The sequence below is a fragment of the Cyrtonyx montezumae genome, unplaced genomic scaffold (genome assembly GCF_038088225.1).
Source record: "Cyrtonyx montezumae isolate F1298 unplaced genomic scaffold, pur_monq_1.0 scaffold_0, whole genome shotgun sequence".
Lineage (NCBI taxonomy): Eukaryota > Metazoa > Chordata > Aves > Galliformes > Odontophoridae > Cyrtonyx > Cyrtonyx montezumae.
The window spans coordinates 18505493-18531238 of NW_027071824.1; the positions used below are offsets into that span (position 1 = coordinate 18505493).

The 25746-nt window shown below is 39.1% G+C and overlaps 1 protein-coding gene across 1 annotated transcript; it reads right to left on the reverse strand.

Annotated features, from left to right (window-relative positions):
* Positions 1-389: 389 nt before the first annotated feature.
* On the reverse strand, positions 390-25370 carry LOC136048612 (opsin-5-like). The gene is made up of 6 exons (XM_065736320.1): positions 25250-25370; positions 18288-18493; positions 6067-6166; positions 4789-4893; positions 1587-1810; positions 390-943 (listed from the first exon to the last, which is right to left on the reverse strand). Exons 1-6 carry the CDS (start codon positions 25368-25370, stop codon positions 506-508), a joined length of 1194 nt encoding a protein of 397 aa, XP_065592392.1. The 3' UTR covers positions 390-505.
* Positions 25371-25746: the final 376 nt, after the last annotated feature.

Genomic DNA, 25746 nt, shown 5'->3' on the forward strand with positions numbered 1-25746 from the left:
AATTCTACCCTGTACTCAGGGAGCAGCAGCTTTGCCTACCAGCAGCAGCTCCACAGGGGTCTCAGGGATGCCCATCTCCTATCCCTGAGGACTGTACTGCACCACAGAGCTAAAGAAATCCTCTATGTCTGGGACTGCTGAAGATTAAAAAAATACATCTAGAATTGTAATCTCATAATTAATAAAATTGGGGTAGGAAGATAATTTTGCTAGCTAATGCCTGCACTTCACAGGCTAGCTAATGCCTGCACTGATCCTTCTTTTTCTTGATACATGTGAAAATTGAATGTTTTGGGCACTGTGTGTGCTGCCCATATTGTAATGTGTTCTGTAGCATTTCAGACCTATGCAGAAGGGAAGTATCACTTTATCACCTGAGTTGTGTAGCTGTCAGTGCTATAACAGGAAACAGATGGATTGGGAGATGGGAAATCACTCAGACAGTGATCTGAAGAGGGTCTTCCTGAACACAAGGTGGGTGCATGTGGTTAAGTGGCCACAGAACTTACAGTCTATCACATTCAATGTCAGGGTTATTAGATGGCGTATCAAGAATACCAAAATACTCTTCCCTGTTTGCTGGAGGTGGGGTGTTGGTTGGACTTCCCACCCCAGAATCAGGGCTTGGTGCGGGGTGCATTTCTGCTGCATACTTTTCTTCTTTCTGAGTAGGTTCTTGCTTTTGCTTGAGGTTTTTGAAACGCTTGAGCTTCACAGGGTCCTTGACTTCCTTGGCACAATGGAACAAGATAAAAATGTCCCTCCGAAATTTGGAGCTCATTCCAAAGTAGATAACAGGATTGTAGAAACTGGCAGACTTAGCAAACAAACTGGCAAGGATGCTGGTAAGGTTGGGCACAGGATGACCGTAAGCAGACCATATAGAGATGACAGCATATGGTGACCATGCAATAATGAAGGCTGTGCAAATAACAATAGAGACCTAAAAGACAGAAGAAAAATAGCCTTCAGTCTACTCTGAAAGACTACATCAGGGATGAAACACACTGGGAAAAACAGATTAGAAACTGAACTGGAAGGGAAACATTCAGGTTATCCTGAAGGAATGGCTTACAGGACTGTACAGACAAGCAAAAGCTTTTCTCTGATGGAGTCAACCATGCCCAGAAGCTATATATCTCATTTTGGCATGAGGTATGCATGAGCAATGCCTCATTTAATGGGACAAAAACAGCCACAATCCCCTGTAGGTTTTTATGAATTTAGGAGTTTTGGTGTGGATTTCAGTTTAGGATAAGTAATTTGAAAGCTCCCCTGTAATTTCTCTGTATTCTCAGAACTAATGTTTCTTCTGAAAGAGAATATGTCAAACCAAACTTCTGCTTTTGTGTTATATGACCCACTCCAATTATAGTTAAATTATTTTTCTCTTGTGATGTAGAAACAATCATTAGGCAACCAAGGGAGTTCTAAACAACCTTTATGTTCACTGAGCTCAGACTCAATGGTGATTACAAATTTAATACGTGTTATGGGTTTTGTTCACTTCTGTCCTAGTTGAGACTGAATTTTTGGATAAATGGATTTCACTGAGATAAATCCCACAATATGAAACCCAGACTTACCCTGGTGACATCACGCTCCATTCTCCTCTGTCTGTCTGTGGGATCGCTGAGTCCTGTTAATGCATGGCTTAATTTAACAGTATTGATAATTGACACATACGAGAAGACCATGACTGTTACGGGTAGGAAGAAACAGCAAATAAAAATTGAGACAATGTAGGACTTGTAGATTGTAGAGAAGTTGGCCTTAGCCCAGTCTATCTCACATGTTCCGTACATGCGATCTGGAAGACAAAGGTAAGTTGGTTAACTTTTTTAGAACATTTATCTGGCTTTGTATGGTTACTTTATCACTTATAATGCTGTATTTTTTTCATCTTTTAAACTGTGTCTTTCTAATTTAATGAGCTGTGACGACCAAATTTCAAGACCTGCTCGAGCATTCAAGTTTTAATGCATGTTATCACTGTGTTGTTTAGATTTCCAGTGAAAATCTGTAATGTATGAACTGTTGCTTCAGGACAGGAAACGGTGACGTTTCACTGGAAAAAAATGGATATTAATTTAGTATGTTGATGCGATAGAGTATCATCTGTTAGTTGACATAGTCTTCTACAGGGTAGCTTTCTAAGATGAGCACTGTGGTAGCATAAAAAGCAATTGTAAAGATATAATGTGCTACATGTAAGAAGTCGCCACTTACTTACATAGCAAAGTAAGAAAGAAGTAAAAATATTGAGTAGGGTTTTTTTATATAGAAGTAAAAAGGCTGTAAAAAATCTTAATGCTGTGGGAGAAATGAAAACAAAGATTATGGGAAAATGAAGCGTATCACTACTTAACAAAATGTTTCACATCTTTCTAAATGGAAAGCAACTACAAAAGAAAACTATCAGGCAGATGGCAGGATCAGCAACTACTATCCAACTCCTTTACTAAAAGACAGTAGCTGATCATCAGGTAGCTAAGGCAATGGGAATAAAGAGCAGTCTCTTCTAAAATGCCTTTATGAATCACAGTTGGCTTATCTAGTATCTTTGATGTGTTTGTGTGTCCTGAGAGAAAGCTCGAGTTTGACAGCATTAAGGATTGTCTGTAGTTTGTGAATAGTGGATTTTTGTTTTCAGAGGGACAGCTTTTTTTTTTTTCTTCCCCCTGACAGCCATGGAAATAAACTGAATTATAAATAATTGAAGAATGAACAAAAATTACATAAGTAAGTCAGGTATTAACAAGTCCTGGAAATGTGGTACAGGTGAAGCCTGCATGATTTAACAACAGCTTTCTTGCTGCCATCCAGCAATAATTCTGAAGAAAAAAAAATCTCTTAATTCCTCATCTGTGACAGGAGGTTTAGATAGAATAAATTAAAGGAACAAAAGATTAAGATCTCTTTTGAGTCTCCTCAGAAAGAGCTTGATATTTTTAACACCAAAAGCTTTAGGCAGTGCTCTCCGGATGCGCTCAGTAATAGAAACATTTTTTTTTCTTCCTTTGCCTTTTTTTCACCAGTAAATCCCAAGATACTATTCAAAAGGATAACTGTAACTTCTGACTTAATTCTTGATTTCTGGTTTCTGAGAACTTTTGTCTGAGAATAAAGCATCTTCCAAATGAAATGAAAATCTTGCAGCTTTTTTTGTGTTTCCCTTGCTCTGCAGGGGCACCAGCAAGTGGCATTTCTGAAAGTCAGCGTGGGCCTGGGGACTTCTGCAGCTGCTGTTCAGAAGTGACAGGTCAGAGGCAGAAATGCATCTTATGCTGTGGTCTGCTGCCACCATCATGCTCAGCTGCCAGACTTGCCACTTCTGGCCTCCTAGGTCTTCATGGGTACCTCTACAGAAAATGTGTTCAGAGTCAGATAAAACAGGAATTTGAAACAGCTGTGTTTCTCACCAGCAAGAAGCACTCAAAAAAGTTGTCTTGAAGACTGTTGTTAGGGAGTTAAATCCAAATTACAGGCAGGATCCAGGGGTGCATGTAGGTGCCCTTAGAGAGGGGTTCCTGGATCCAAGATAGGGCCATAAACGGATATAAGAAAACCTTCTGAAGATGAAGAGCTAATTGGATTCTTGTAAATACAAAAGCCCAAGTTGCTAGAAAATGCAAAACAAAGGACGAATCCAGACCACCCAAGTTCTAAGATATATCTAGAGTGCAAGAAAACATTACACAAAGTTAGAACAAAAAACCTTAGATAAAATTAGATAAAGCTATCCTGACTCAGAATATACACTGAGTCTGAGTACTTTGATAGCAGTTTGGTTTGGGAAGAGGACTTCAACATTGGTAGAACTAGGTGCTTTCTCACGTGCATCCTTCCAAGGTATAGTGATACCTCAAAGCTTATTTAATAAATATTCACATGCTAAGTGCTGCTTATAGTCTTTTCCTAACACTTCCCCTAGCCCTCCATCTTGGAGTCTACAAGCCTCTGTTCCCTGGTACTGCTGTTGTTATATCTTCATGGGAAAAAAATCTCTGCCTACGTGCCATTCTACAACCCCTTTTCAGCCACACCAAAGAACTAGGATTTTATATTTTGATCTGTTTCCTCATACCTTGTTTTCTCCCTATTTGTTCCACTCTAAGCCTTGTGCTTATGTCTTCATAGAACTATAAAACCCAGGCCCATGTTTTCTTTTACAGTTGGTAAACACTACTATTTTAAATACACTGATGCTGGGGGAGTGAGTTTGTTTATTCCCACAGATGTATGACTTCAGAAAATTTTTTCCACTTTTTTGTTCTATTCTTTTTTAATGGTCTTATCTTGCACCCTAATCACTTCTTAGACTGATTGGCCTCATTTCCCTTCTCTGCTGTGTTAGTTTTTGTACTTTTTAATTAAAGAGTCTCACCAGATCTTTCTGGCTTTCCTTAATGTAACTTCAACTTTAACTTGCTGGAACTTGAGTTATTTTCTAGCTTCCTAATCTTGACGGTTTTTGAAGGATGTGTTTTGATAATTTCCTTTATCTCATTGCTTAACCATGCCAAATATTTATGGCCCCATTTTTTTTTTTCCCCCAGGGGTAATACACATTTGATCCAAGTATTTCCTGTGATAGCTTTGAGAAATCTCTTTATAACTGACACCAAAGCTGGCACCACTGTGCATCGACCTTGTGTGATGAATGATTTTTCTCAGTTCTGCTGCTAATCAAACAGCATTATCACAAACAGGAGGAAGAAAGTTAAGTATCTTAGTTCAGTTCAGTGGAGAGGTGCCAAATAAGTACAATGAAAAGATACCTGTTACCTGTATAACTGCCCCAGCCGAGCAATGGAGCTGCTGACCAGAAAAAGGCTGCTATCCAGATGAGGACCATAGCCACTGTCATACTGCTGTTGCTGATACAGTGAGCTGCAATGACATGGTTAACTGAAAGTAATACCTAAGAATGTGCTCATCCCTCTGAAATCAGAAGTCACTACTGGAACAGCAAATAATGAAGAAAACACAGCTCTCCATGAAAAAAATTAAGACTATATTAAAACTATGCATTTATAAGAAAAGCTTAAATTTGTAAATGCTTGTGTTCGAGATCACTTGTGGAACAGTGGGACTTGGACAGCTGTTTAACAAAGACAATGTTTACTCACCACTGCAGAAATACCAAGTTTTATGTTGGAGCTATGTTTTGCACTTTTGCAAAAGGAAGGAAACAATTATGTTTTATGCAGAAACAATCAAAGTTAGTCAGTCTAAATTCATGGTATTTTCTTATTCATTTCAAAATTGCCACTGTTAAAGTAAGAGCAAAAAAATAGTATCTGGTCAAACTACATTAGCCACTCACTACAAATGATTCAGTCTGTTGCACTGTTGCCCTACATTGTGATTATTTCTTTGTCTACCCAGAAAATATTTATGCAGCCACCAATCTCTGTTCCTTAACATTTATGTAACAGTACAGAGTCCTTGGTCAGACTTTCTCAACAGGCAAACATAAATTACATATGATGAATGTGTGATACAGGAGAGAAAAAGAGAAACATGGCTTCATATGATGCTATGAATATAAGATGGAGGATAAATCACAGACAAATGCTAATGCTGAAATGAACTTAAACAAATCAATTGCTACAACAGACTACAAAAGAACCTCCTATAGAAGAAAAAGAAGACCTCTATGAAGAATTTCTTCAAACCTAATACTCCTCATGCTACTGGAAAGGAAAAAAAAAAATCACATGATGTATCCACTGTTTGTGCAATCTTTAAATGCAAATACTAATGGATTCTTGCTTGTAAGGTGGTACAAGCCAGTCCTAACGGGCATGAAAATAGATAATATGTATGTTACCTAAGGATGGTGAAAACTAGACGAGGGAAAATGTATAGAATATGGGCATAGGTCACTCTGAAAGTAATGCTTTGTATTTATTTCCATGGAAACTGCAACAGATACCTGACTATGCTATGGTATGGGTTCCAGTGCAGCTAATTTATATCTAGTGAATTCTGTAACTGAAAAGAGAATAGATTTACAACAAATTCAATGAAAATGCAGCTGGATCTGCTTTTATTCCTTACCTCTCTCAGGACGGCAGCCTTTTATGTAGCGAGTCACACTGATCACTGTGAGGGTGTTAATGCTAGCCAGGCCGAACAGAAGTGTGAGGAAACCATCAACCTGAAAAACAAAGCAGTACAGAGTGTTCTCTTTCTTACTGCAAAGTGCCTAGAGGGATTGCTCCTGTCATTTTCAGCTTAATGCTCTCAAATGTTTATCCAGCAACCCAACCAGGAGAGAAATACAGAATGTCAGGTGCAGTCATCTTCTATAGGATCAATGAGCAACTGAATGTTCAGAAATTAGAAAAGTGCTCTGTAATGTGCTTCAAATAAACATGCAAATGCACCCTCACATGCATGCTTCCATGAAAAAAACAAGAGGTAAAACATTGAACTGTAATTAATTGAAAGCCCAAATGTGCAAAAAGACACTGGATGCAACCACTGCACTGAGGTAGAGCAAAGAATACAAACTGAACCCACGAATTTAAGGCCAAAGAAACAAGAACACAGGAGATTATGGTTTGGCTGAGTGAGAAAAGCTTTTCAAATATTAAATAAAAACATCCAAAGCTATATCATCCAAATGGGTTGTGTCTCAGTGTTACTGACCACATGCTATTTACCAAGTACTAGGTATAAGAGTGGAGCTGCTGCTGACTGGTAAAGATGGATATAGCCATCTGCTAGGGAACACGATCTGAACTAGGAAATGATCCAGACAAAATGCTGAAAGTAGTCCTTTTCTGAAAGCTTGCAGTAATGTACCATACCAGCCAGAGCAGAAGAGCTCTTGGAGGCACCAGTTGTATGCCAAGGGAGGTGGGAATAGGGACTAAGTGTCACCAGGCTGACTTGGCATTCAAGTGGTAGAAATATTGGAGAGGAGGCACATCATTATTCTGAAGGAACAAACTGTCTTTGTGTGAACAGGCTCAACTCCCATGGAATTTAATTTACCCTAGAGCTGAATCTGGGGCTTTAATCCAGGCTCAAAGCTGAGACCATGGCAGATTGTATAAATTAAACTGGGTGAAGTTCATTATTTCTTTCATTGGTGTTTTTTTTTGTTTTTTTTTTTAACCATCAACATCCTTATGCCAATGCTGTATACTTACTTACATTTTAAGAAGTGCACATAAGTCTTGCTACTGCAACAAGCCAAACTTATCTATGCTCCACTTACAATTGACTCACTCTAACTTGGTATATAAATGCAAACGAGAAAATAAACATCCTTGGGTGCTTCAGCTACATACTACAGGCAGCACTTGGCTGAATTTTGCCCTCTGTGTGTTGTGGAGGTTAGTGAAACACCTGGATACAAAAATGAGCTCTGTATTTCATTAGCCTTATTAATGCAAACAGCTGTCACCGCTCCAAGTGCTCTAACAATGTATCATAAAAGCAGAAGAATAAAGCATTGCCAAGGGCTACTGAAAAACCATGCTGCATAAGCTTAACCAATCACACTAGCTTTAGCTTACAAAGGAAGCAGTATTTCAGCAATGATTCAAAGAAGCACTTTGAAATTAAATCTAAAAGGCTATGAGATTTAATACAGTAGGAGGACAAACATAATGTGTATCCATTAGTCTTTCTATACTGAAACTGGTGGTTGTTCAGGAAACTGAAATACATCAGGCTGTGTTTTGTCACCTTCAAATGTGACTACAGCTCTTCCTTCCCCCATTCCCTGATGTCAGAGCAAAACAAGACAATTCATTACATTCAGTCACTAGTTCGAATGGCCTTTGGGCACACTTACAAGGAAGGAAAGTGAGCTTAGAAACACACTCATGCCCTTCACCCTTTAAGATAAAGTTCTATCACCATAAGAAAGAACGAGCCAAAAATCTTTTCTCTGAAGTGTAAAATGCAGTTTTCCTTAAGTCACTACAGTTCACAGGACCAAGCTTAGTGTCAGAACTAGATGCAATTCTCACCTTATTTCACAAAGTTGATCATAATTTTGATACATCAGCTGTCCCTTATACCAATTAAGAAATAGGAATAAATTAGCAGTTTTAAAAGGTTTTCTGTCCGTGCTTTACCAACACCGCTCCTTTGGCTATGCTGATATTCACAGAGCTGGCTCATTATGTTGCCTGGAAACCAAGACACAACTGAAGAAAGGGTCAATCTTACTAATATCCTCGTTATACTATTTACAACACACAATACAGAAAGATCATTTTGCATGCAAATTCATTTCTTAAACTTCCTGTCAACACAGGGAAAGCCAGGAATCCCCTACGTACTATCAAATTTTTTAGCTATGAGCTTGGGTGTGCCCAAGTTTTACTGCCTTAAAGAGTAAGGTATCTCTAGTTACTTCAAAAGCGTTGCTTTCCTTCACAGCAGACGGAGTAAAATACAGCCTGCTACTGTATAAATCAAGGCTTGACGGCACAAAAGCAGTTTGCTGAAGTAGCTATTACGTTTCAACTTAGGCTGAAAAGGTGATCTCACGAGCTGCAGCGGCTGCATCTCTCCCTCTTCTGGCCAACTGGAGAATCCATTGTAAGTTCCCTAGTGTGTCAGCTTCCCTTCAGAGCCACAGACTCTTCCTTCTACTTGACATAATTAATAACTAAAGAAAAAAATTAAGGTTTTGAAAGGGATTACTTTTACACTCGCTATATTTAAATTAATCACAATAAGATTTCTCAAAATAATTTTATAAACACAAATCAGATTATTCCAAGATCATAATGTAAGTAGATAGTCAAAATAAACCTCCTTCAGCACGAAAAGACAAAAAAGCATCTCATAAATCTCTAAGAAATACACCTTGAAAAAAAGTAGGAGGGAATTTATAACAGAGAATGCTTTGAAGCTTAAAAAATTTCTCAGAGATTGCATTAAGTGAGAAAATACCCTCTCATGACTAGTGACAATGTTATTGTCCCATCCCTTCAGTACATCAATCAGACCATTTTTTCTTACAGTAACTTCAGTCAAATGGAAGAACAGCCAAGGTTCACAATAAAAATCACTCTCTACAGTAGACTGCTTAGAACTACCAGAGCTCAAACTGATTCTTTGAGACTTAGTCAAATATGGGACATAGAAACAATTCATAATCCACAAATTCCACAAAGTCTTCTGTTCACACTGCTGTGGTATGGTTGCATTCTGCCTTTCAAAATGTCTCAGCAGGATTCAAGGGTAGCCCTATTTAGAGGTGATTACATTAATCCAATCCATTACATGTCTCTGTCACAAACAGCAGGTAATTTTCTGATAGGTAATGAGAAGTAATACGTAACAGGATTAGATAGCTTAAGCCATTACGTGAGAACATCAGATGCCCAGTATTTTTCATTCACCAAGTGATTAAATCTTTCTATTGGTGGCATATGTTTTAAAGATAGGAAAAATATGAATGCATTAGTTGGACTACACAGCTACAGGTACAGAAGTACAGATAAATAATTTTATTAATGATGGCAGACTGATAAATATACAGTTGATGCTAGCTATTAATATATGCAGATCATATTTTGTCTTTATAATATTAAATAATTCAAAATAAGTCTACTTGCTTGCTTGTAGTCATTTCAGAAGCCCAGACTCTCTCCACTTTGGTGGTGTGAAGTCAGAGGCTAATGGCTTATTGTTAGCAGCACCAGTATTATAAACACATAGATCCAACCATATGCAAACAAATAGAAGAAAACAGCCTCATGAGTCACCTCTGTCATCTTTACATTTCCATGGAAGCAAAGCTTGGCTTAATGGCCTACAATAACACTGCCCTAATAACTGTGATCATTTAACAACAGATTAAGTCGCACTTTCATTTTCAAAGTAAAATAGTACTAGCTTTGCCTTCTCAAAAGGTCATGGTAAATGTTTCTGAAGGCTTACACGTTTCTTAAGAGAGGAGGTCTTGCAGACTGTTCACAGGCTCCACCAGCACAGCCCAGAAATTACAAGTGACCCCCCAAGTTTTGCAATAAACAATTGCCTGTGCTGTTTCCCAGCAAGAAGGAATCTGCTTGCGTAGCTGTCATCAGGTTAATACAAGGTCACCTCTGACTGGTGGCTGAATGCCTACCAGTGAAGCTATTCTTATGCTCATAAAGCTCCTAGGCACAAGGCAGGGCAGGCTAGTAGTGATGTCAATTCGCACTGAAGTGGCTGAGACTAAAATTTGCCATGTCCCTGACAGTAGGAAAAAGCAAAATGACTACGTGGAGATCTTGGAGATGTAAGCACAGATACTCCCAATCCTGTACTCAAATAACCAGAGAAAACAAAGAGAACTGATTCATCCCAAGAAAATACTTTTAATCCTAAAATAGGTAAGGGCTGTAAAGCTCTTCACATGATAACTGCATAATGCTTGACCTGATATCTCCTCCCAGGAAGGTCACACACAAAACCTTAGTAGTGTAGGAAGAACCTGGAAGCAAGTGCAGAAGATACAGATTATTCTTGGTCTCGAATTGCTACGTGGAAAGCCAACAGGTGAAACTTCATCTTTTCTGCTGGTATAGAGATGTGAGAGTACTGGATGCCATATCATACAAAGCACATGGTGAGCAACAGTCCTCTGGTCACTGATCCCTGATCCAGAGTGGGATCGCAGTCAGGATCTGAGCAGGAATTGCTTGCTTTCAACTCATGAGCAGTGCACTGACTTTCTGCAAAGTATATTCGTCAAATAGATGATGACTATACGTGAGGTAAGAGTATTTAAGGCATTCAGAATTCATCCATTATATTAAAATTTCACATGAAATTTTGCTTAAAATTCAGTGAGATGTGATGCAGAGGGAGGAAACTGAAGAACTTTAATTGCTTCATCCTGTGGTAAGAAGATCTTGATTGATGAAGATAAGTGATGGGCAGAAGTTTTTGAAAGAAAGCATCTAGTCTCTTAGAAATGCATATCAGCACAGTAGAATGATGAAGGCCACTAATTGCACCATAGGGAAATAGAAACAAGAACAGGATGTTTCAAGGTCCTGTGAGAGGAAGATGGCTGAGGAATAGGAATTCAGGCACTGGGAATTCCCAGCTCTGTATGCTCACTCTCAGACAGTGAGTGCCCTTTCCAGGCAGTGCAGTGCTTGGATGACGCAGGAGGGACTGTGCCTATCTTGTTAAGCACCAAAATTGAAAGTTTGAGCAGTCACCCTTTTTCAAGCACCAAATATATTTCTTCCATAATTTGTTGCAACTGGCTGCAGAAATAATCATTTACAACAAAAAACAAGGGAGATTTCATAGCTAATGAAAACTGGCATAACTTCCCTGCAGTCACATTAGTTACACTAAAACAATCTTCTATGTTGCTAATGATTCTGTTTGTGCAATTTTTTCACCCTCTTCCCTATAGAAGCATTTTTCTCATTAAAATTTATCTCACGGGTGTCTACATGAGTTGCTTTTACCTCTTTGACTGCAACATACACATTTTTCAGAAGACATAAAGGCACACAAGAAAGGAATAGGTAGAGAAGGCTAATACATGTGCAATTTTTTCTCCATATTCAAATCTCAGTAATGTAAAGAAAGGCTCAGAGAATGAGATAACACTCTATATTCATAATATTTTATATTTAAAAGTAGTTCAGAAGAACATAATCTGGTGCTGAAGAGGCATTGTGTAGCACAGTACAAGCAAAGCAAAGGAGATCACTTTCTGAATTTGCTTTATGGTTTGATCTCCACATCCCACCTTTCATGGTGCACCAGTGTGTTAGGGTGAGCTGAATATAGAGCTAAAGTTACACAGCTTTTCTTCATCACCTTTAACATCTATTTTATCTCTTAATGCTCTTAGTGCCAGTTCCGTGATTTGACTGCAGGTTATTTTCATCTTACTGAAATGTCACGAATGATAAGCGATATATAAATAAGATCCCAGCAATATCACACCACAGTGCTGCACTAGGATATTCAATAGCTATTTTTTCCACTCAGTTTTTACATTTGGCTTAATTTCTTTTATGTCTTATAGGTGGACAGCTGAGCACTTATGAACAGACATTGGGTCACATTCCTGTACCATTAGGATTTGAGAGAAAAATTCAGGTTTCTTCTGTCCCAGCTTCAGTCCTAGAGCTATGCTTTTGGATAATGGAATATAGATCTTTACTCCAAGCAGGGCTGAGCTAGCTCATGTACCCCTTCAGTGTGCATTCTGGCCCACCATGAGCAGCAGTGAACTCAAGTTTCGCCAGTGAAGACAATTCCCTGTTGTTTTCTTTTCCCACCTACCAGGAGTTGAAAGAAAGTCTGTGACCTTTCACTTTGATGCTCTCCATTTGCCATTGCCTTTACCACCTGGTTGCACTGACTGCTGAGGTATTACCACTGATCAGTCATCCCACCCAGAATGTGGAGTAATACCACACCACATGCAATAATATGGAAACACTGGCTCAGCTTTTACACAAAAATCACAGTCTGACTCAGCAGTCACTAGTCCAGCTAAGTCAATAGACTGGTTGGTAGTACTGGCTATGTTAAATGGACAGAAATCTATGTCCTTCAAATGCTCTCCATAAAAGAACATGCATTTCTTTAGGGTTATAGGACCATTTACAGAATTCTTTGCTGAAAAGAAAAAAGTATTAATCTTTTGTTTTATAATTATGGTGCAGGAAAAAAGATAAATGCATGTTCTGAGGAGGCAAATGCTATCAATAAAATATAAAATAATTTATTCAAGATTAAAAGACCCTTGCCTCAGAACTTACGGAAAAAGCCTATAAATTTTCATGTTACTGATCTCAGAATTTCCATCTGTTTCAATTTTCCTTTTAGAGTTTGAGATCCTCACCTCTAATGTTTACAAAAGATGACCATTATTCCTTCTCAGAAATGTCTGATTAGACCTCTGAGTGGACATTAAGTGTCAGCTGGAAGTACTGACTGGAAGCTGAATGGGATGCTTCATGGTTCTTGGAACAAGCAAATACCAGGGCTAGAGAAGAGAAGCTATAGCAGACGGACATCATGTACTATATAGTCAGGACATCCAAGAGGATGTCCTGAGAGAGGAACTGTCCTCGTCCAACAGCAGCATTGTTAATAATTCAGGGCCAACAAAAATACAGACTTTCTTAAAGGTCCGTGTTTGTCTGGGATTTCAGCTGGAGACTTCATCAACTACAACATCACAATGCAAAAAACTCTGTTTAGGTGCAAGAAGTGCTAGAATTTTCTGTTGGCCATGCACTCCTCAGTGCAATGCATCAAGCCTAGAAAATGTTGGACTTAAGGCTAGGCAGCATCCTTTCACGATGCACATGCTACAGGGTTGAGGTTGTCAGGCAAACAGTGCACAGATGGACTAAGGATGACACTGCACAGTCAAATAATACATTTATGCCTTGTGGGGTCTGCTGTAGCTCACTAGGTTGCTGGTTATTTCTGTCCAAGGTGTGCCACACAGAAATATGGAAGCACTGTATAAAGCACCAAAACACAAAGCAGTGCAGGATTCAAAACAAATTTCCTCACTGCTACAAAGCAAAGCAAACTAAACCAAACCACAGAGCAAGACCAGTCACCCTCACTTTCAGTTTAAAACCATTCCCCCTTGTCCTATCACTATTTACCCATGTAAAATACCAGTCTCCCTCCTGTTCACAAGGTCCCTTCCAGTACTGGAAGGCCACAATGAGGTCTCCCCCAGAGCCTTCTCTACTCCAGACTGACTGAGCCCTGGGCTTCTTTGTGCACACTTAAGATACATCTTATGCATGAGAAAGTACACTCAAGGTCTCCACCAACAGTCATAAATAATTAAAAAAAATAAATTAAGAAACCTATAATGACAAAGTAAGCACATGTAAGAGTGGTCAGCCTTCTTGATCCTCATACAAAACTTATGTATTTATAAATCTTATGTCAGAATAACTACACTGTACTCTCATACAAAAAAGAAAGAAATGGTAAGAGTCAATTAGTGGAAGCACATTTAAATCAAAGTCTGACAATTATGAAACATTTCAAAGTCTAGGACATCCCACAGACCATTTTCAGCTTCTGACGTGACTGCAATGCATCTGGGGATCTGATAGGTTATAACACTTCCCCCTCTATATTAAGGCTCCCTAAAGTCTGCACGTTTTATGTTCACCAAAAGATTAACAGATGCATAAAAAGGTTTCTGTTGGTGGAAAAGTACGGTTTAGGAGAAACTGTTGTTTACATTTGAGAGTTAACATTCCCTTACTTCCTACATGTAAGTGATGCAATATTATTTATGATTTCCATAGCAAGTTCCAATTCAGCAGAACATATAAATAAAAACCATATAGAAAAATGTATCTTGAGGTAGCTTCTAACTGTAAACATGGTCAGTAGGGGAACAGATATCTCTTAGTCACTGGCTTATATTCACTGACCTGAACTTTACTAGATGAACTGGTTTGCTTATCAACCATTTGCCAAGAGGCAAACAATGAATGTGTCAGACTCTCTTTTCTCTGACTATCAGGACTAAAACACAGGGGTCACAGCAGGGAAGTGATAAACAAGCAGTGAGAGAAGGCCACCCTTAGAAAACCACATCTGCACAGAGCATACAGCTGGGCAGTATTCATACACAGACCTGCCATGCAGCCTTATTCTTGAGAGCAGAGCTTGTTCAAGCCTCAAGAAAGAAAAGTAACATTTGATATGCGGAAGAGTAGTAGTAGCTCTTCTGTAAAGAGGGAAGCTTCTGTACAGAGATGTATATACAGGAGCACACACATCTTGCCCATTCAGCAGGAATGAAACTAGTATCTCATGATAAAATGGTTGTCCATCTTTTGTTACAGTTTTCACAGACCAGGCTGTTGAGGAAGAGAAGTATCTACCCGCCTTCTCCCCACTCCCTCTATCTGAGGCAGCCAAAAACGGTGAACACTACAGTTTGAAAAATGTCACCTGAGTGTACTGAAGAGAGCTCAAGGCAGAGGAAAGGAAAATAGCTATGTGGATTAAGTGAGGTGAGCTCATGAATTTTCTTCATAAACAGAAATGACAGGCTAGCTTGGAAAAATAAAGTTTTGCTAAGTATACCTGACAGCAGAGGCTGACTGATCAAACAGGAGCAAACATTTAGTGAAATTGACAGCAACAGAAAGCCAAAGTGAAGCCATCCTCAGGTCTCAGCAACACAAACCAAGGTGGGGAAGGAAATGTGTGGGCCATGCTAATACTGTGTTGATGTGTGTAACAACCCACATTGTGATCCCAGCTACTGCCTGAGGAGCTCAAGTGAGACAAAGGGACCAAGAGATGCACACTTGTGAGACAGGGCTGTGACAGGATGGACTTCAGCTGCCTGGCACCATGGTTCTTATTCCCCATGTTCCAGATGTGAGACCCATTCTTGGATGGCTATGAATGCATCTGATCACAGAATCACAGAATCACCAAGGTTGGAAAAGACCTTTTAGATCATCCAGTCCAGCCATTCACCCATCACTGATAGCTCTCACTAAACCATGTCCCCCAACACAATGTCCAAATGTACCATGAATATCTCCAGGTTTGGTGACTCCACCACCTCCCTGGGCAGCCTATTCCAGTGCCTGACCACTCTTTCAGAGTAGTATTTCCTAGCACCCATCCTGACTCTACTGCTCTTCAGCACTAAACATTACAAGAATGTGCTGGCTTTCCACAAATGCACTGAAATGCACATTTTTTTTTTATAATATACAGAATCTTCTTTCTATTTCTGTACAATACTCTTTCTAAATACCAGAAGATAGCCACAATACATTTGGAAAGTAAAAAATTATCAGAACAAATACTTTTTCAACACAAACCCTACTTGATGCTGAACATATCCTTATCTTCACTCAGCAAGTCACAACCAGTTCCAACTATTCATTAGGAGTAAAAAATATACTTTTCCAAGTTCACAAATTTTTAATTAGCATTAATACAAAATCATTTCCTATTTGAAAATTATAAATTTAAACTTTGATAATCCTCTGTAAGTTCTGAAAGAAGCAACTGTAACATTTTGCAAACCAGATTATTTAGGAAAGTTGTTAATGTGCTGTCAAGAGCACTCCCTTGCAAATCAATAGGTACACAGTACTGATTCCTGTTTACTGTGTTTACACACAAGCACCCCCTCCCAAAACAGCCACAGTGTAGACTGTGCTCTAAACGATACAAGATACATCAAGGACTTCTCAGCTCCTGGAAAATATTGAGTCGGAGGAAGCAGAAAGGTCACTTAAAGTTACTTCTTTCAACCTGCTGGGTTACAAATTTTCTGTTATGCCACAAATCTCAGCTCAGGATTTCAGCCTAAATGGCTTACCTTGTCTTACAGAGGAAGTCTGTAGCAAAGCTGGAACTGGACCCAGAGACCCAGATTTCACACTCAATTCCCTAACTGCAGCAACAACCCTCTTTAAAACACATGACAATACGGGCATCTCTTTAATTCTAAGTTTTTGTGTGAATTTTACAATTTGTATGTATGCCTTTGTTTGTCTGATGAATTGAAACTCTTCCAGTAATCCAGAAAATTAAAAGGTTTCCTAGAAGTTTATCCTCAACAGACTTCAAATGAAATTGTGGATTTTCTGATTAGAGAAATAATGGGTTTTGCTGAGGACATAATGAGCTTCATTTTAACAAAATCTTTTCTGCCAAATTGGTTTAGACACACATTTGAAGTGAGAAATTAAATATTTTTTTCAGTGAAGCTGCCCAGAGCCTTCTGCAGGAAGTCTCACTCCCCAAGTAGAGACATAAGCTGTAAAAGTATTCGTAGCTGCAGTGCACAATAGTTCAACTTCCTCTTTAAGTAAAAATAATAAATACATAAGATAAGAAAACAGGATTATTTCTCTCTCTCTTTTCCTTCATCGTGATCTTCTTTATACCTTGCTTTAGGCTATTCTGTCAGTTTCAGCTTTTTGATTCCCTCATGAAACAGACACTCACACTAAATATAATCTTTCTCATAGATATTTCCGACAGCACCAGGGAGCCAGGCCTGTGCTTATTTATCTACAGGACATATTTATATTCTATGTAGGTGTGAATATTTCAGAATTGGCTTCAGTAGCATTTTCCAAGTTTCCTACCTCCAATTTCAGGGATGACTGTGCCATAGAAAGAAGTTACTTATCCTACCACAGGCCCCAAACCCACAAAGACTTTAGGTGTAAGAATGTAATCAGTACAAGTAGCTGCGTGCTGTGATTTATGAGCATACCCAAGACCTGTATGGATGCTCTGAACTCCTTGTCAAGCAGGAAGCTAACAGTTAACTTAAAGCTGTGTAAACTGCCAACAACCAGACTCACTACAAGGAGCTGAAGAGAACCAGAGCCTACGCCTTCACTTTCCAGCATGAGTGGGAGGTATGACGTGAAGTCAAAAAGCCAAGAAGAAGGAACTACTGCAGATAGAACTATACTCTCCAATTGCTTATTTAGAGAGGAAGAAAGGTTTGTTACCTACAAAGAACAAAGTATTATCTGGTGAGTGTAGAAGGAAAGAAAGAGAAAAGGAAGAGAATGTGAGGTCTGCCTCCTGAAACACTAACCCCCAGTCAACTCACTACCTGTTTTCTTTCAATTTAAATACCTAAAATACCTTGTAAAATACAAGAAGTGCAAGTCCTTTTTGTACCAAAACACTCTGTAAATGCAGATAAGAAAAAATGATATAAGGCACATATTATAAGAGAGAAATAAATATAAGACAGAAGGATATCAACAAGAAAAAAAAAGAATATAAGTATTTTTTTCTCAATATGGAAAAATTTAACCAAAGCAAGAAAGCAATAGCAGAGTGGTTTCTAGTCACTAATAAATCCTCTCTATGATATTTGGTGGATTGAACGTTTTTCTCATGCACACTCAAGGAGACCATGGAATAAAACTACAAAGGCAGGCCAGCATTTGTGCACTAACTGTGAAACTTGCAGTATAGAAACCTTCTCTAAGATTCCTTGACCTGGTCCTACAAGGCAAATATTGAATTACAAACATGTGCAATCCTCTTGCAAGGCAAAGGGAAGCATTTAACAATAGCATTAGCCAGCAGGTTGGGAATGTTGACCGTTGTGGTAGGAAAAAAACATTGAGAATTTGTCCAAACCTGATCAAACACAGATTTATGGATGTAACAGAAGAGAATACTGCCCTTTTGGGAAGTGAATCAGCATTTTTTTCCCTGTTGCTTATATACAACACATACACAAAAATAGTTATGCTTATTTTGTCTAATTAAGTGCAATCCAGTTTTACCTGGCAAGTCCATATCGATGTGATAATGAATCCATCATCTCTGAAGACATTGAATATTTCAATGATTCCCCGTGAATAACCAAACACAGAGATACTGGCATCTGATACTGCCAAGTTAAATGTAAGGTAGTCAGTGGGCTGCAGAAGATGTCTTTGTTTATACAGGACAAAAATCACAACACTGTTTCCAAACCAAGACATCCAACCTGAAAAACAAACAAACAAACAGCACTTTGAAGTCAAACATTAACAAAACAAGCATCAGTTCAAGGTTTAAATGTATGATCTCACTTCTAAATATCCTTTTGTTACATTAGAAATGAAACAGTTTATTTTAACCTTTTGGAAACTTAGGCTTGAAGCATTTTTAAGTAGCTAGGTGTATTTTGAAAGCAAGAATAAGTGAATAACTGGCAATAAAGTGGAATAAACTCAAAAGGCTGCTGGTGTGTTTGTCAAAGAACCACCACTTGAAGGTCTGGAGAAGTATGTTGTTTAAGTGGACAGATCACAAAGAAGGGAGATGATTCTGAAACTGGGGAAAATTGGTCATCTACTCAGTTGGAGACCTAGAGTTTCCATGGGCAGTTTGCATTTGGCTTTCTTATCAGATGTAGACATGCAGAAAGGAACTGCATTTAACAAGATGTTTACTCATAAGCATCAGGCTCAGTGTTGGGATGGCACTTAGCTGGTAAAGGGGATGGCTCCAGGGCAGCTGCAGGAATGGGAATGAACAGCAAGTCAAGCAGCATCTGTCTCCCATCAGCCAGCACTTCCACCCCAAAACCTGCTCTGTGACTGCCACATACATAGATGCACCTCAGATTGTTAATACAGAGCAAAAAATCACCTCTGTGGGGCACAGGCAGCTTTGAACAAAAGCTTAGGAACCCAGGAGTCCATGGTCTTGTTCTGCACAGCTTTGCCAGAGTGCAAACTGAAGTTGCAACCAAGTCAAGGAAAAAAGTGTTGCTCGGACACAAGCAGCATCTTGGACACAAGCAGCATCTACCCTGGAGCACTGGTACTGTATGTTGACACAGCAAGATGCAAATACATACACTAAAGAAGGATGTAACTACAAGGTAATACTTCAAATGTAACATAACACCTCTGAGTATTCAGAGAACACCCGCAATTCTTTTAAGAAGCATAATAAGCCTGCATGGTGGGAACACAGCGTTTCTCTGCTGGGCTCCATATGTCCAGGCCACCTGGGAGCATCACCAGCTGAAATATCAGAGAGCAAAGCACAGAGACAGTGAGAATACCTATGTGGATCCCAGTGAGGTGCTCCTGAGTCTGGAGTGGGAGAGACAGACATGGTACTGCACTGTGAACAGCTTTTCTGCAAATTAATTTCCTTCCTAATAACTTTGCAGAATTGCCAAAAAGCCACTTACTTAGCAAACACTGGTTCACTAAAGAGCTTTTGAATTGGGAAGAGCTGACGTGTCAACATATGGCATTAACCAGAAGTAGTCACTGATGTAATAATACATGAAGATCCTTCTGTGTGCATATATACACACACACACACAGTCATATATGCATATATACAGATATATATCATTATAAGATCAACAGCAGTAAGTATGTCTTATCCTGGCCACTAGGTGACAATGTTTCTCAATAGAGTCTCATGTCCAACATCACTGTGTGGCTCAAATCAGGAATTTTTGCTGAATCTTGGTATCTTAGACAATCATGGAGGGGCAGGGGAGGACTCACCGCTTTGGGAACACAGACAGTTTGCAATGCAACCACGATAGCTGAGTGCATCTGCTCTACCTCCACCTAATGTAAGATGGCGTTCAAGAATGTAGGTAGGAAAGAATTTTCCTTATCAGTAGTAAGGCACAGCACTAAAACAGCAGACAAAAAAAATTCACCTCCTTCATAAACAATTTTGTCAATACGATGTAATGGATAGGAAGGCTTCCCCTAGCCTGTAAAGCATGGAAGCTTTCAGTTCAAATATCTTAAGGAAGAGAATGAGCAAAAAGTGACCTAAAACAACAATACAGTTATGACAGATGTCAGTGACAAGGTAGACGTGGTCACTTCTGAAACTATGTTCAGATCCTGAAGTTTAAAGATGCAATGCTGGGCACTGCACTCTGGATGAGAGTAGGAGTTTCCTCAGCTGCGCTACAGGCAGAAGGTGCCTCAGGGCAGGCTGCAGGCAAATCCAGATCCCAGAACAAAAACTGTGAACACTGAAGTGTTAGGAGGCATGGTGTCACCAGGTGGCCTCTCAGTAACACAGAGGATGGAAGAGACTCAGCTGAAAGAACCTGCTGTGCCTTCTACAGGGTACCAGCAATACTCTCTCACAAGAAGATATAAAAAAAATCAAATCAAATCAAATCAAAACACCAAAACCCAGCCTCAGAATCCAGAATTCTCCTGGTGAGAAAGGATGGGTTCCAGTGAAGATATTTAAGTAGCTGAGAGAGAAATAACAGATGGGATGAAACCGAGCACTTCTCCCAGTGCAGAGTGGATTTCAATGCCATGCAATGCAACTTCTCTGTAAGAATGCTGTCTGATATAGGCTCATCGATGAGGGATGATGGCAATTCTGAAGTGGCAGAAAACAAAATTACTGACGCTCTCTAACACAGGACAGGACTGTGAGCAGCTGCCATGAGATGAGCAGCATCAGAGCACAACAGCTAAATGAGTGCTGACAGTCACAAAATATTGAACCGTTACGGGGTCACCTTTACCCCTCAGGCAATGTTGAGTAGAACTTTTCTCAAGCCACAGTAGCACAGCTGGTATTCACATTTGCAAACACTGGGAAGTATTACAAACAGGATGGGAAGCAATATTAAAAAACATCGTATTGCCCTTATATAATTCTGCAGTAACATTTTCCCCAGAATAATACCTCAGAATGGAGCATTTTAGCCCTTGTATATCAACACACTCCACAAAGGGGGCTGGTGCTGCTTCCCATGACTCGCAGGGGAGGAATAGCAAGGCTGCCAAGCATGTGGTAGAAGTCAGGAACCAAAACCCTACCAGCAAAGCCCTGTATCAGCTTGCTGTCCACCAGCCAGTGCAAAAAGCACTCCAGAAATTTGACTACAAGTATGAATGGGGGCACTGAAAACCTTTCTGCTGAAAGCAACAGAAAACAGCAACATGTTTAGCTGAGGAACAGCCGAAGGAGAATGCAACAATCCTACAAAAGTTCCTGCCAAATCACCCAAGTCTGAGCATGCAGTTGTGCCCTCTTTTCCCTCTATTGTGCATGAGAAGGGCTGTGAACAACACTGGCTGTGTTAGATTTATGTTTTTTCAGAGTTAACTTTGGTATAAGGGAACAAATAGCTCTGTTCTGATCATCCACATTTTCACTAGATGATAGCACCAATGCTCAGCTGAGACAGGTATCTGTCCTTAGCCTTTTTCTTACTTGACATACATTGCTATGTGGCCTTTACTTGTAAAATACTATGACAGAATTTAATAAGACAAAAATAGAAAAACAAAAGAAAGAGGGTTACACCTCACCCATCTGCAGTTTAAAATATACAAAGGATTCAAGGAAAGAAGATGAAGGCTCAGTGTCACAGGACAGAGTGTGCTTTTCCCTTGGCAAATGACCTGATCCATAGGAAGGAAACTGGATTGAGCACTCAGGTATGGAGCAGACTTGAATGAAGTTGAGCACTGATCAAACTACCTCTACATGGGCATAAACATCTGTGTGGAAGGGTTTGCTGTAAAGTTTTCTGATCTCAAACAGTGGGAAAATATACAGAGTTTGCAAAGCTGTCATTAATTACTCTAACAGTGAAATGACCCTGCTCTGCTTTTAATTCACCGCATGCATAATATCTTATGCAGGGCACATCGACACTTTTGGCAAGAAGAGTCATCATGTTTTAAACTTGACAAGGCATGGAGAGATTATTTGTTCAATAAATGTGATCATTTTGTGGATGAATGCTTTGTGAATAGCTTGCTTCCTTTCCCACCTTCTCAGATTCAGCTGCCAAATAAAATCTCAAAAATAACACTCACTCTGTCACCTGTCAAACAGTATACCGTCACCATTCAGAAATGTGTGCCATTTAAAGGCAAGTTTGGGCCTTGTGGTTTGTTCCAGTTTTCAGATCAGGCTGGTAATGCCCTCAGTGTGCCAACATGATACGAGTACTCACGAAGTCAGAATTTTCTCTCTATTAAATATTCTGTCATAATCACTTGACATTTCTTGTTATGTCAGTCATTCATTCTAAAAGCCTCAGTTAATTATGAAACTAGGGAACTAGGGAAAATGAACACAGAACAAATTGTGTATAAATGTAGAAAAGAACAATTAATTTTAGAATTAAAACTAATAGTTAGGGGAAAAAAAAACTGTGCAATTCAAATGTCAAATCCTGAAAAACAAACTTTTAACAGGATTATGAAGGAAATTCCCCCCCATTATTTTTCTGCTATGGATAATTTTCCCTGCTCCTCTTCAAAGGAAGATTTTCCTTATCAGCAACACTAAACAGTCCTTTGGAAGACACTGTGGTGGCTCTTACAGCACACCCAATTGGAAGCTTCCAAGATTTTCTTACTGACCTTGAGATCTTATTTACAGAGTCTTTAACTAGAGTTATTTGTATTTCATACAGGATTATTACAGGTCCTCATCTTCCCTACAGAATTTGGCATAAAGAGTTGGTTATAAAATGATTATGTGATAATAAGGGTTTCTGAACAGTATCTTATACTCTACAAATATTTTTCCGAGCAAATAGTGTAGAAGTACTAAGCTACCCTTAAAAATTCTATGTGTTATTGTATAGGAATTTATTTTTTAGTTTTTTAAATTCAAATAGGTGAAGAGTAGAAAAATACTGCAAATGGATCTGAGCACACGTGATACCTGCATGGAAGTTAATAATACGTTCCTTTCATGGTCAATCTCAGAATAAGGTTTGTGTTCATGAGAGGCTTGGCATAGCCAGAAGGAGCTCTAACAGCTCTAGTCATTGCTGGTGAAAGCTGACAAGAACTATCAGCAATTGAGAGGATGACCAAATAGCACACAAAAGTAACTAGGGGACCTTGAAGACTGCAATAATAATGAGTTAATGAAATTTAATTCAACAGTGTAAAAGATTAGGCACTTAGATACTTTAAAATGTATTTGCTACAAGATGTGAGGAAGCAGCAGAGGAAAACACCTCTGTTGGCCAAATGATGGAAAGTGGTATGCACAGGCAACACCAGCAGGGGTTAGCAGAGCTAGAGGTGTTAACGTCAACGAATGATCATAGTGAGACCTGGTTTGGGTCTTGGTATACAATCAAAGAATGAGTTCAGACTGGAATAGCAAAAAGCTCCTAAGGCAATGGACTAGGATGACAGTGGAAGCACTATTACAATAGGAGATAAAGAGAACCATCATTTACTTAATGATGAACTGCAATACAAATTCGACCATGAGATAACCTATATAGGAATAGAGTGTCAGCAGGTGATAACTGCAGGCAACAAAAATTATTTCATTTAAAAGGAGGGACAAAAAAGAATAAAGTTGATGTGATCACTTTAGCTAATGTTTTAAGAAAAGGTTCCTATGCAACAGAGAAACCAAGTCAGGAGCAAACCATCAGTTGGAAGAGCGACAGCATCATCAACAACAAAAAGCCCCTAGCCAATTATCAGAGGAAGCATGATAGCTTTGTAAACGGGATTATATGTTGTCACAGAAGGGGAATGGCCTCGCTGACCCACCAGGTTCTTTCTAGTCTTAAATTCAACAGATTAATTCATTAACTGATGGTGCAACTATTTGTAAGGGGGTGCACACATGCGATTAGATCAGGGATAAATTGGAACAACTCTGCTTTACTTTAGAGACACTGCCCTAATTAATCTTATAATTAAGATAGAAGTCATATTTTTTAAGGGCCACTATTTTATACCAAACAACTTCCCTCTACCCCTACTTCCTACCAATAAAATTAACAGTCTCATATAAAAATATTAAAATACTTAACATTTTATGTTGTAACATCCACAGATCTTTTTCAAGCATTAGCTGAGGGCCAATAAGCTTCTTGCAATGTGTGATAGCTTAGAGAAAAATCTGCTTATGTCAGCCATTCAAAAAGAGAAACATTCACTGATGTAATAAAAGTTATAATTTTTGTATTTTCCTGTGAGGTTGTATAATTGGAAATTCTGATTTCCCACGAAACCTGCATTCTTTGATATTTCCTAAGGTTTGCTTATATCCTGCATCAAATCTGCCCCAAGTAGCCAACATTTAAACAAAACAAAAAGCAAAGTTGTGCTGGGATCAAAGAGAGTACGTACTGGGTTCCACTTTCAAATCCTTACTGTGCCCTTAATAACGCCATGCAGGAGAACCAAAGTGGTCCTGAAACTGCTAACAAGAGGTAATGCTTTACAGTCCTTACACCTCCCAGAGATCCTGGCTGAGGGAGTTAGTTATTACAGGCATTGAACATTTAAAGTAAAAGCAGTACAAATATTTTAAAAATGCAAAGCCTGTAGAACTGTATTTTCTGCTTCTATAGGAGGTACTTGTAGGTTGCCAGCTGACTGGCACAAGTCAAAATTCTGGAAATCAAAGGACATTAATACAGTGCTACTGAGGCATGAGAAGACAGAGAAATATTACTTGCATCTGAGAAGATACTTTAAAAAAGAAAAAAGAAAAATCTTTCTACTTGTAAAATGCAGCAGAGTACTTAGAAGTTTACAAGATTGCTTTTTTTTCCTCTTGAAAATTTTGCACTGATTACTAATCTGTTAGCAAAATAAGGCTGTACCTCTTTGATCTTATAAAGAGCAGGTTTTTTTCATCAGCTATTACAACATCCTGTTCTGTTACAGATTGAAAACAAATGAATCACTTCAAGCTTTATACCAAACTCTACCAGGAGCATAATTTCACTAAAAGACAGAGTACATACCTAAAGCCAGTAGGTAGAAACCTATAATGGTCTCCCCTTGTTCTGTGACAGCAGCTTCCCTGCTCAGAAAACTGATGTTGTTGTTCCTCCAGGGTGCCTGTGGAGACAACTGGGCAGACATTTTTCAGCAAAGCTTACCACCCAGAACTTGCCTTTTCCCCAGTCTGTCCCAAACTCCAGGAAAAATAAAATAAATCCAGCCTTTTCTTCTGTTTCTGCTTGGACTATTCAGGGAAGTTCTGCAATGAGGCTAACAACCTAAAGAAGGAAATTGCAAGGGACAGGAGCTTTGTAGCCTTCCAACCTGTTCTTACTCACTAATCCTATCTCTTAGTACAGTCTGTGAGGCTGACTGGTGAAGGCAGATTTCCTCACATCCTTGCAGCTGCTACTTACAGAAATCTTGAATGAAGAGTGTGTGTCTGACAAAAAGACAAACACATAACCTACAGGTTTACGGACACATCAATGAGCACAGTGCCTAGTTCCCATAAACA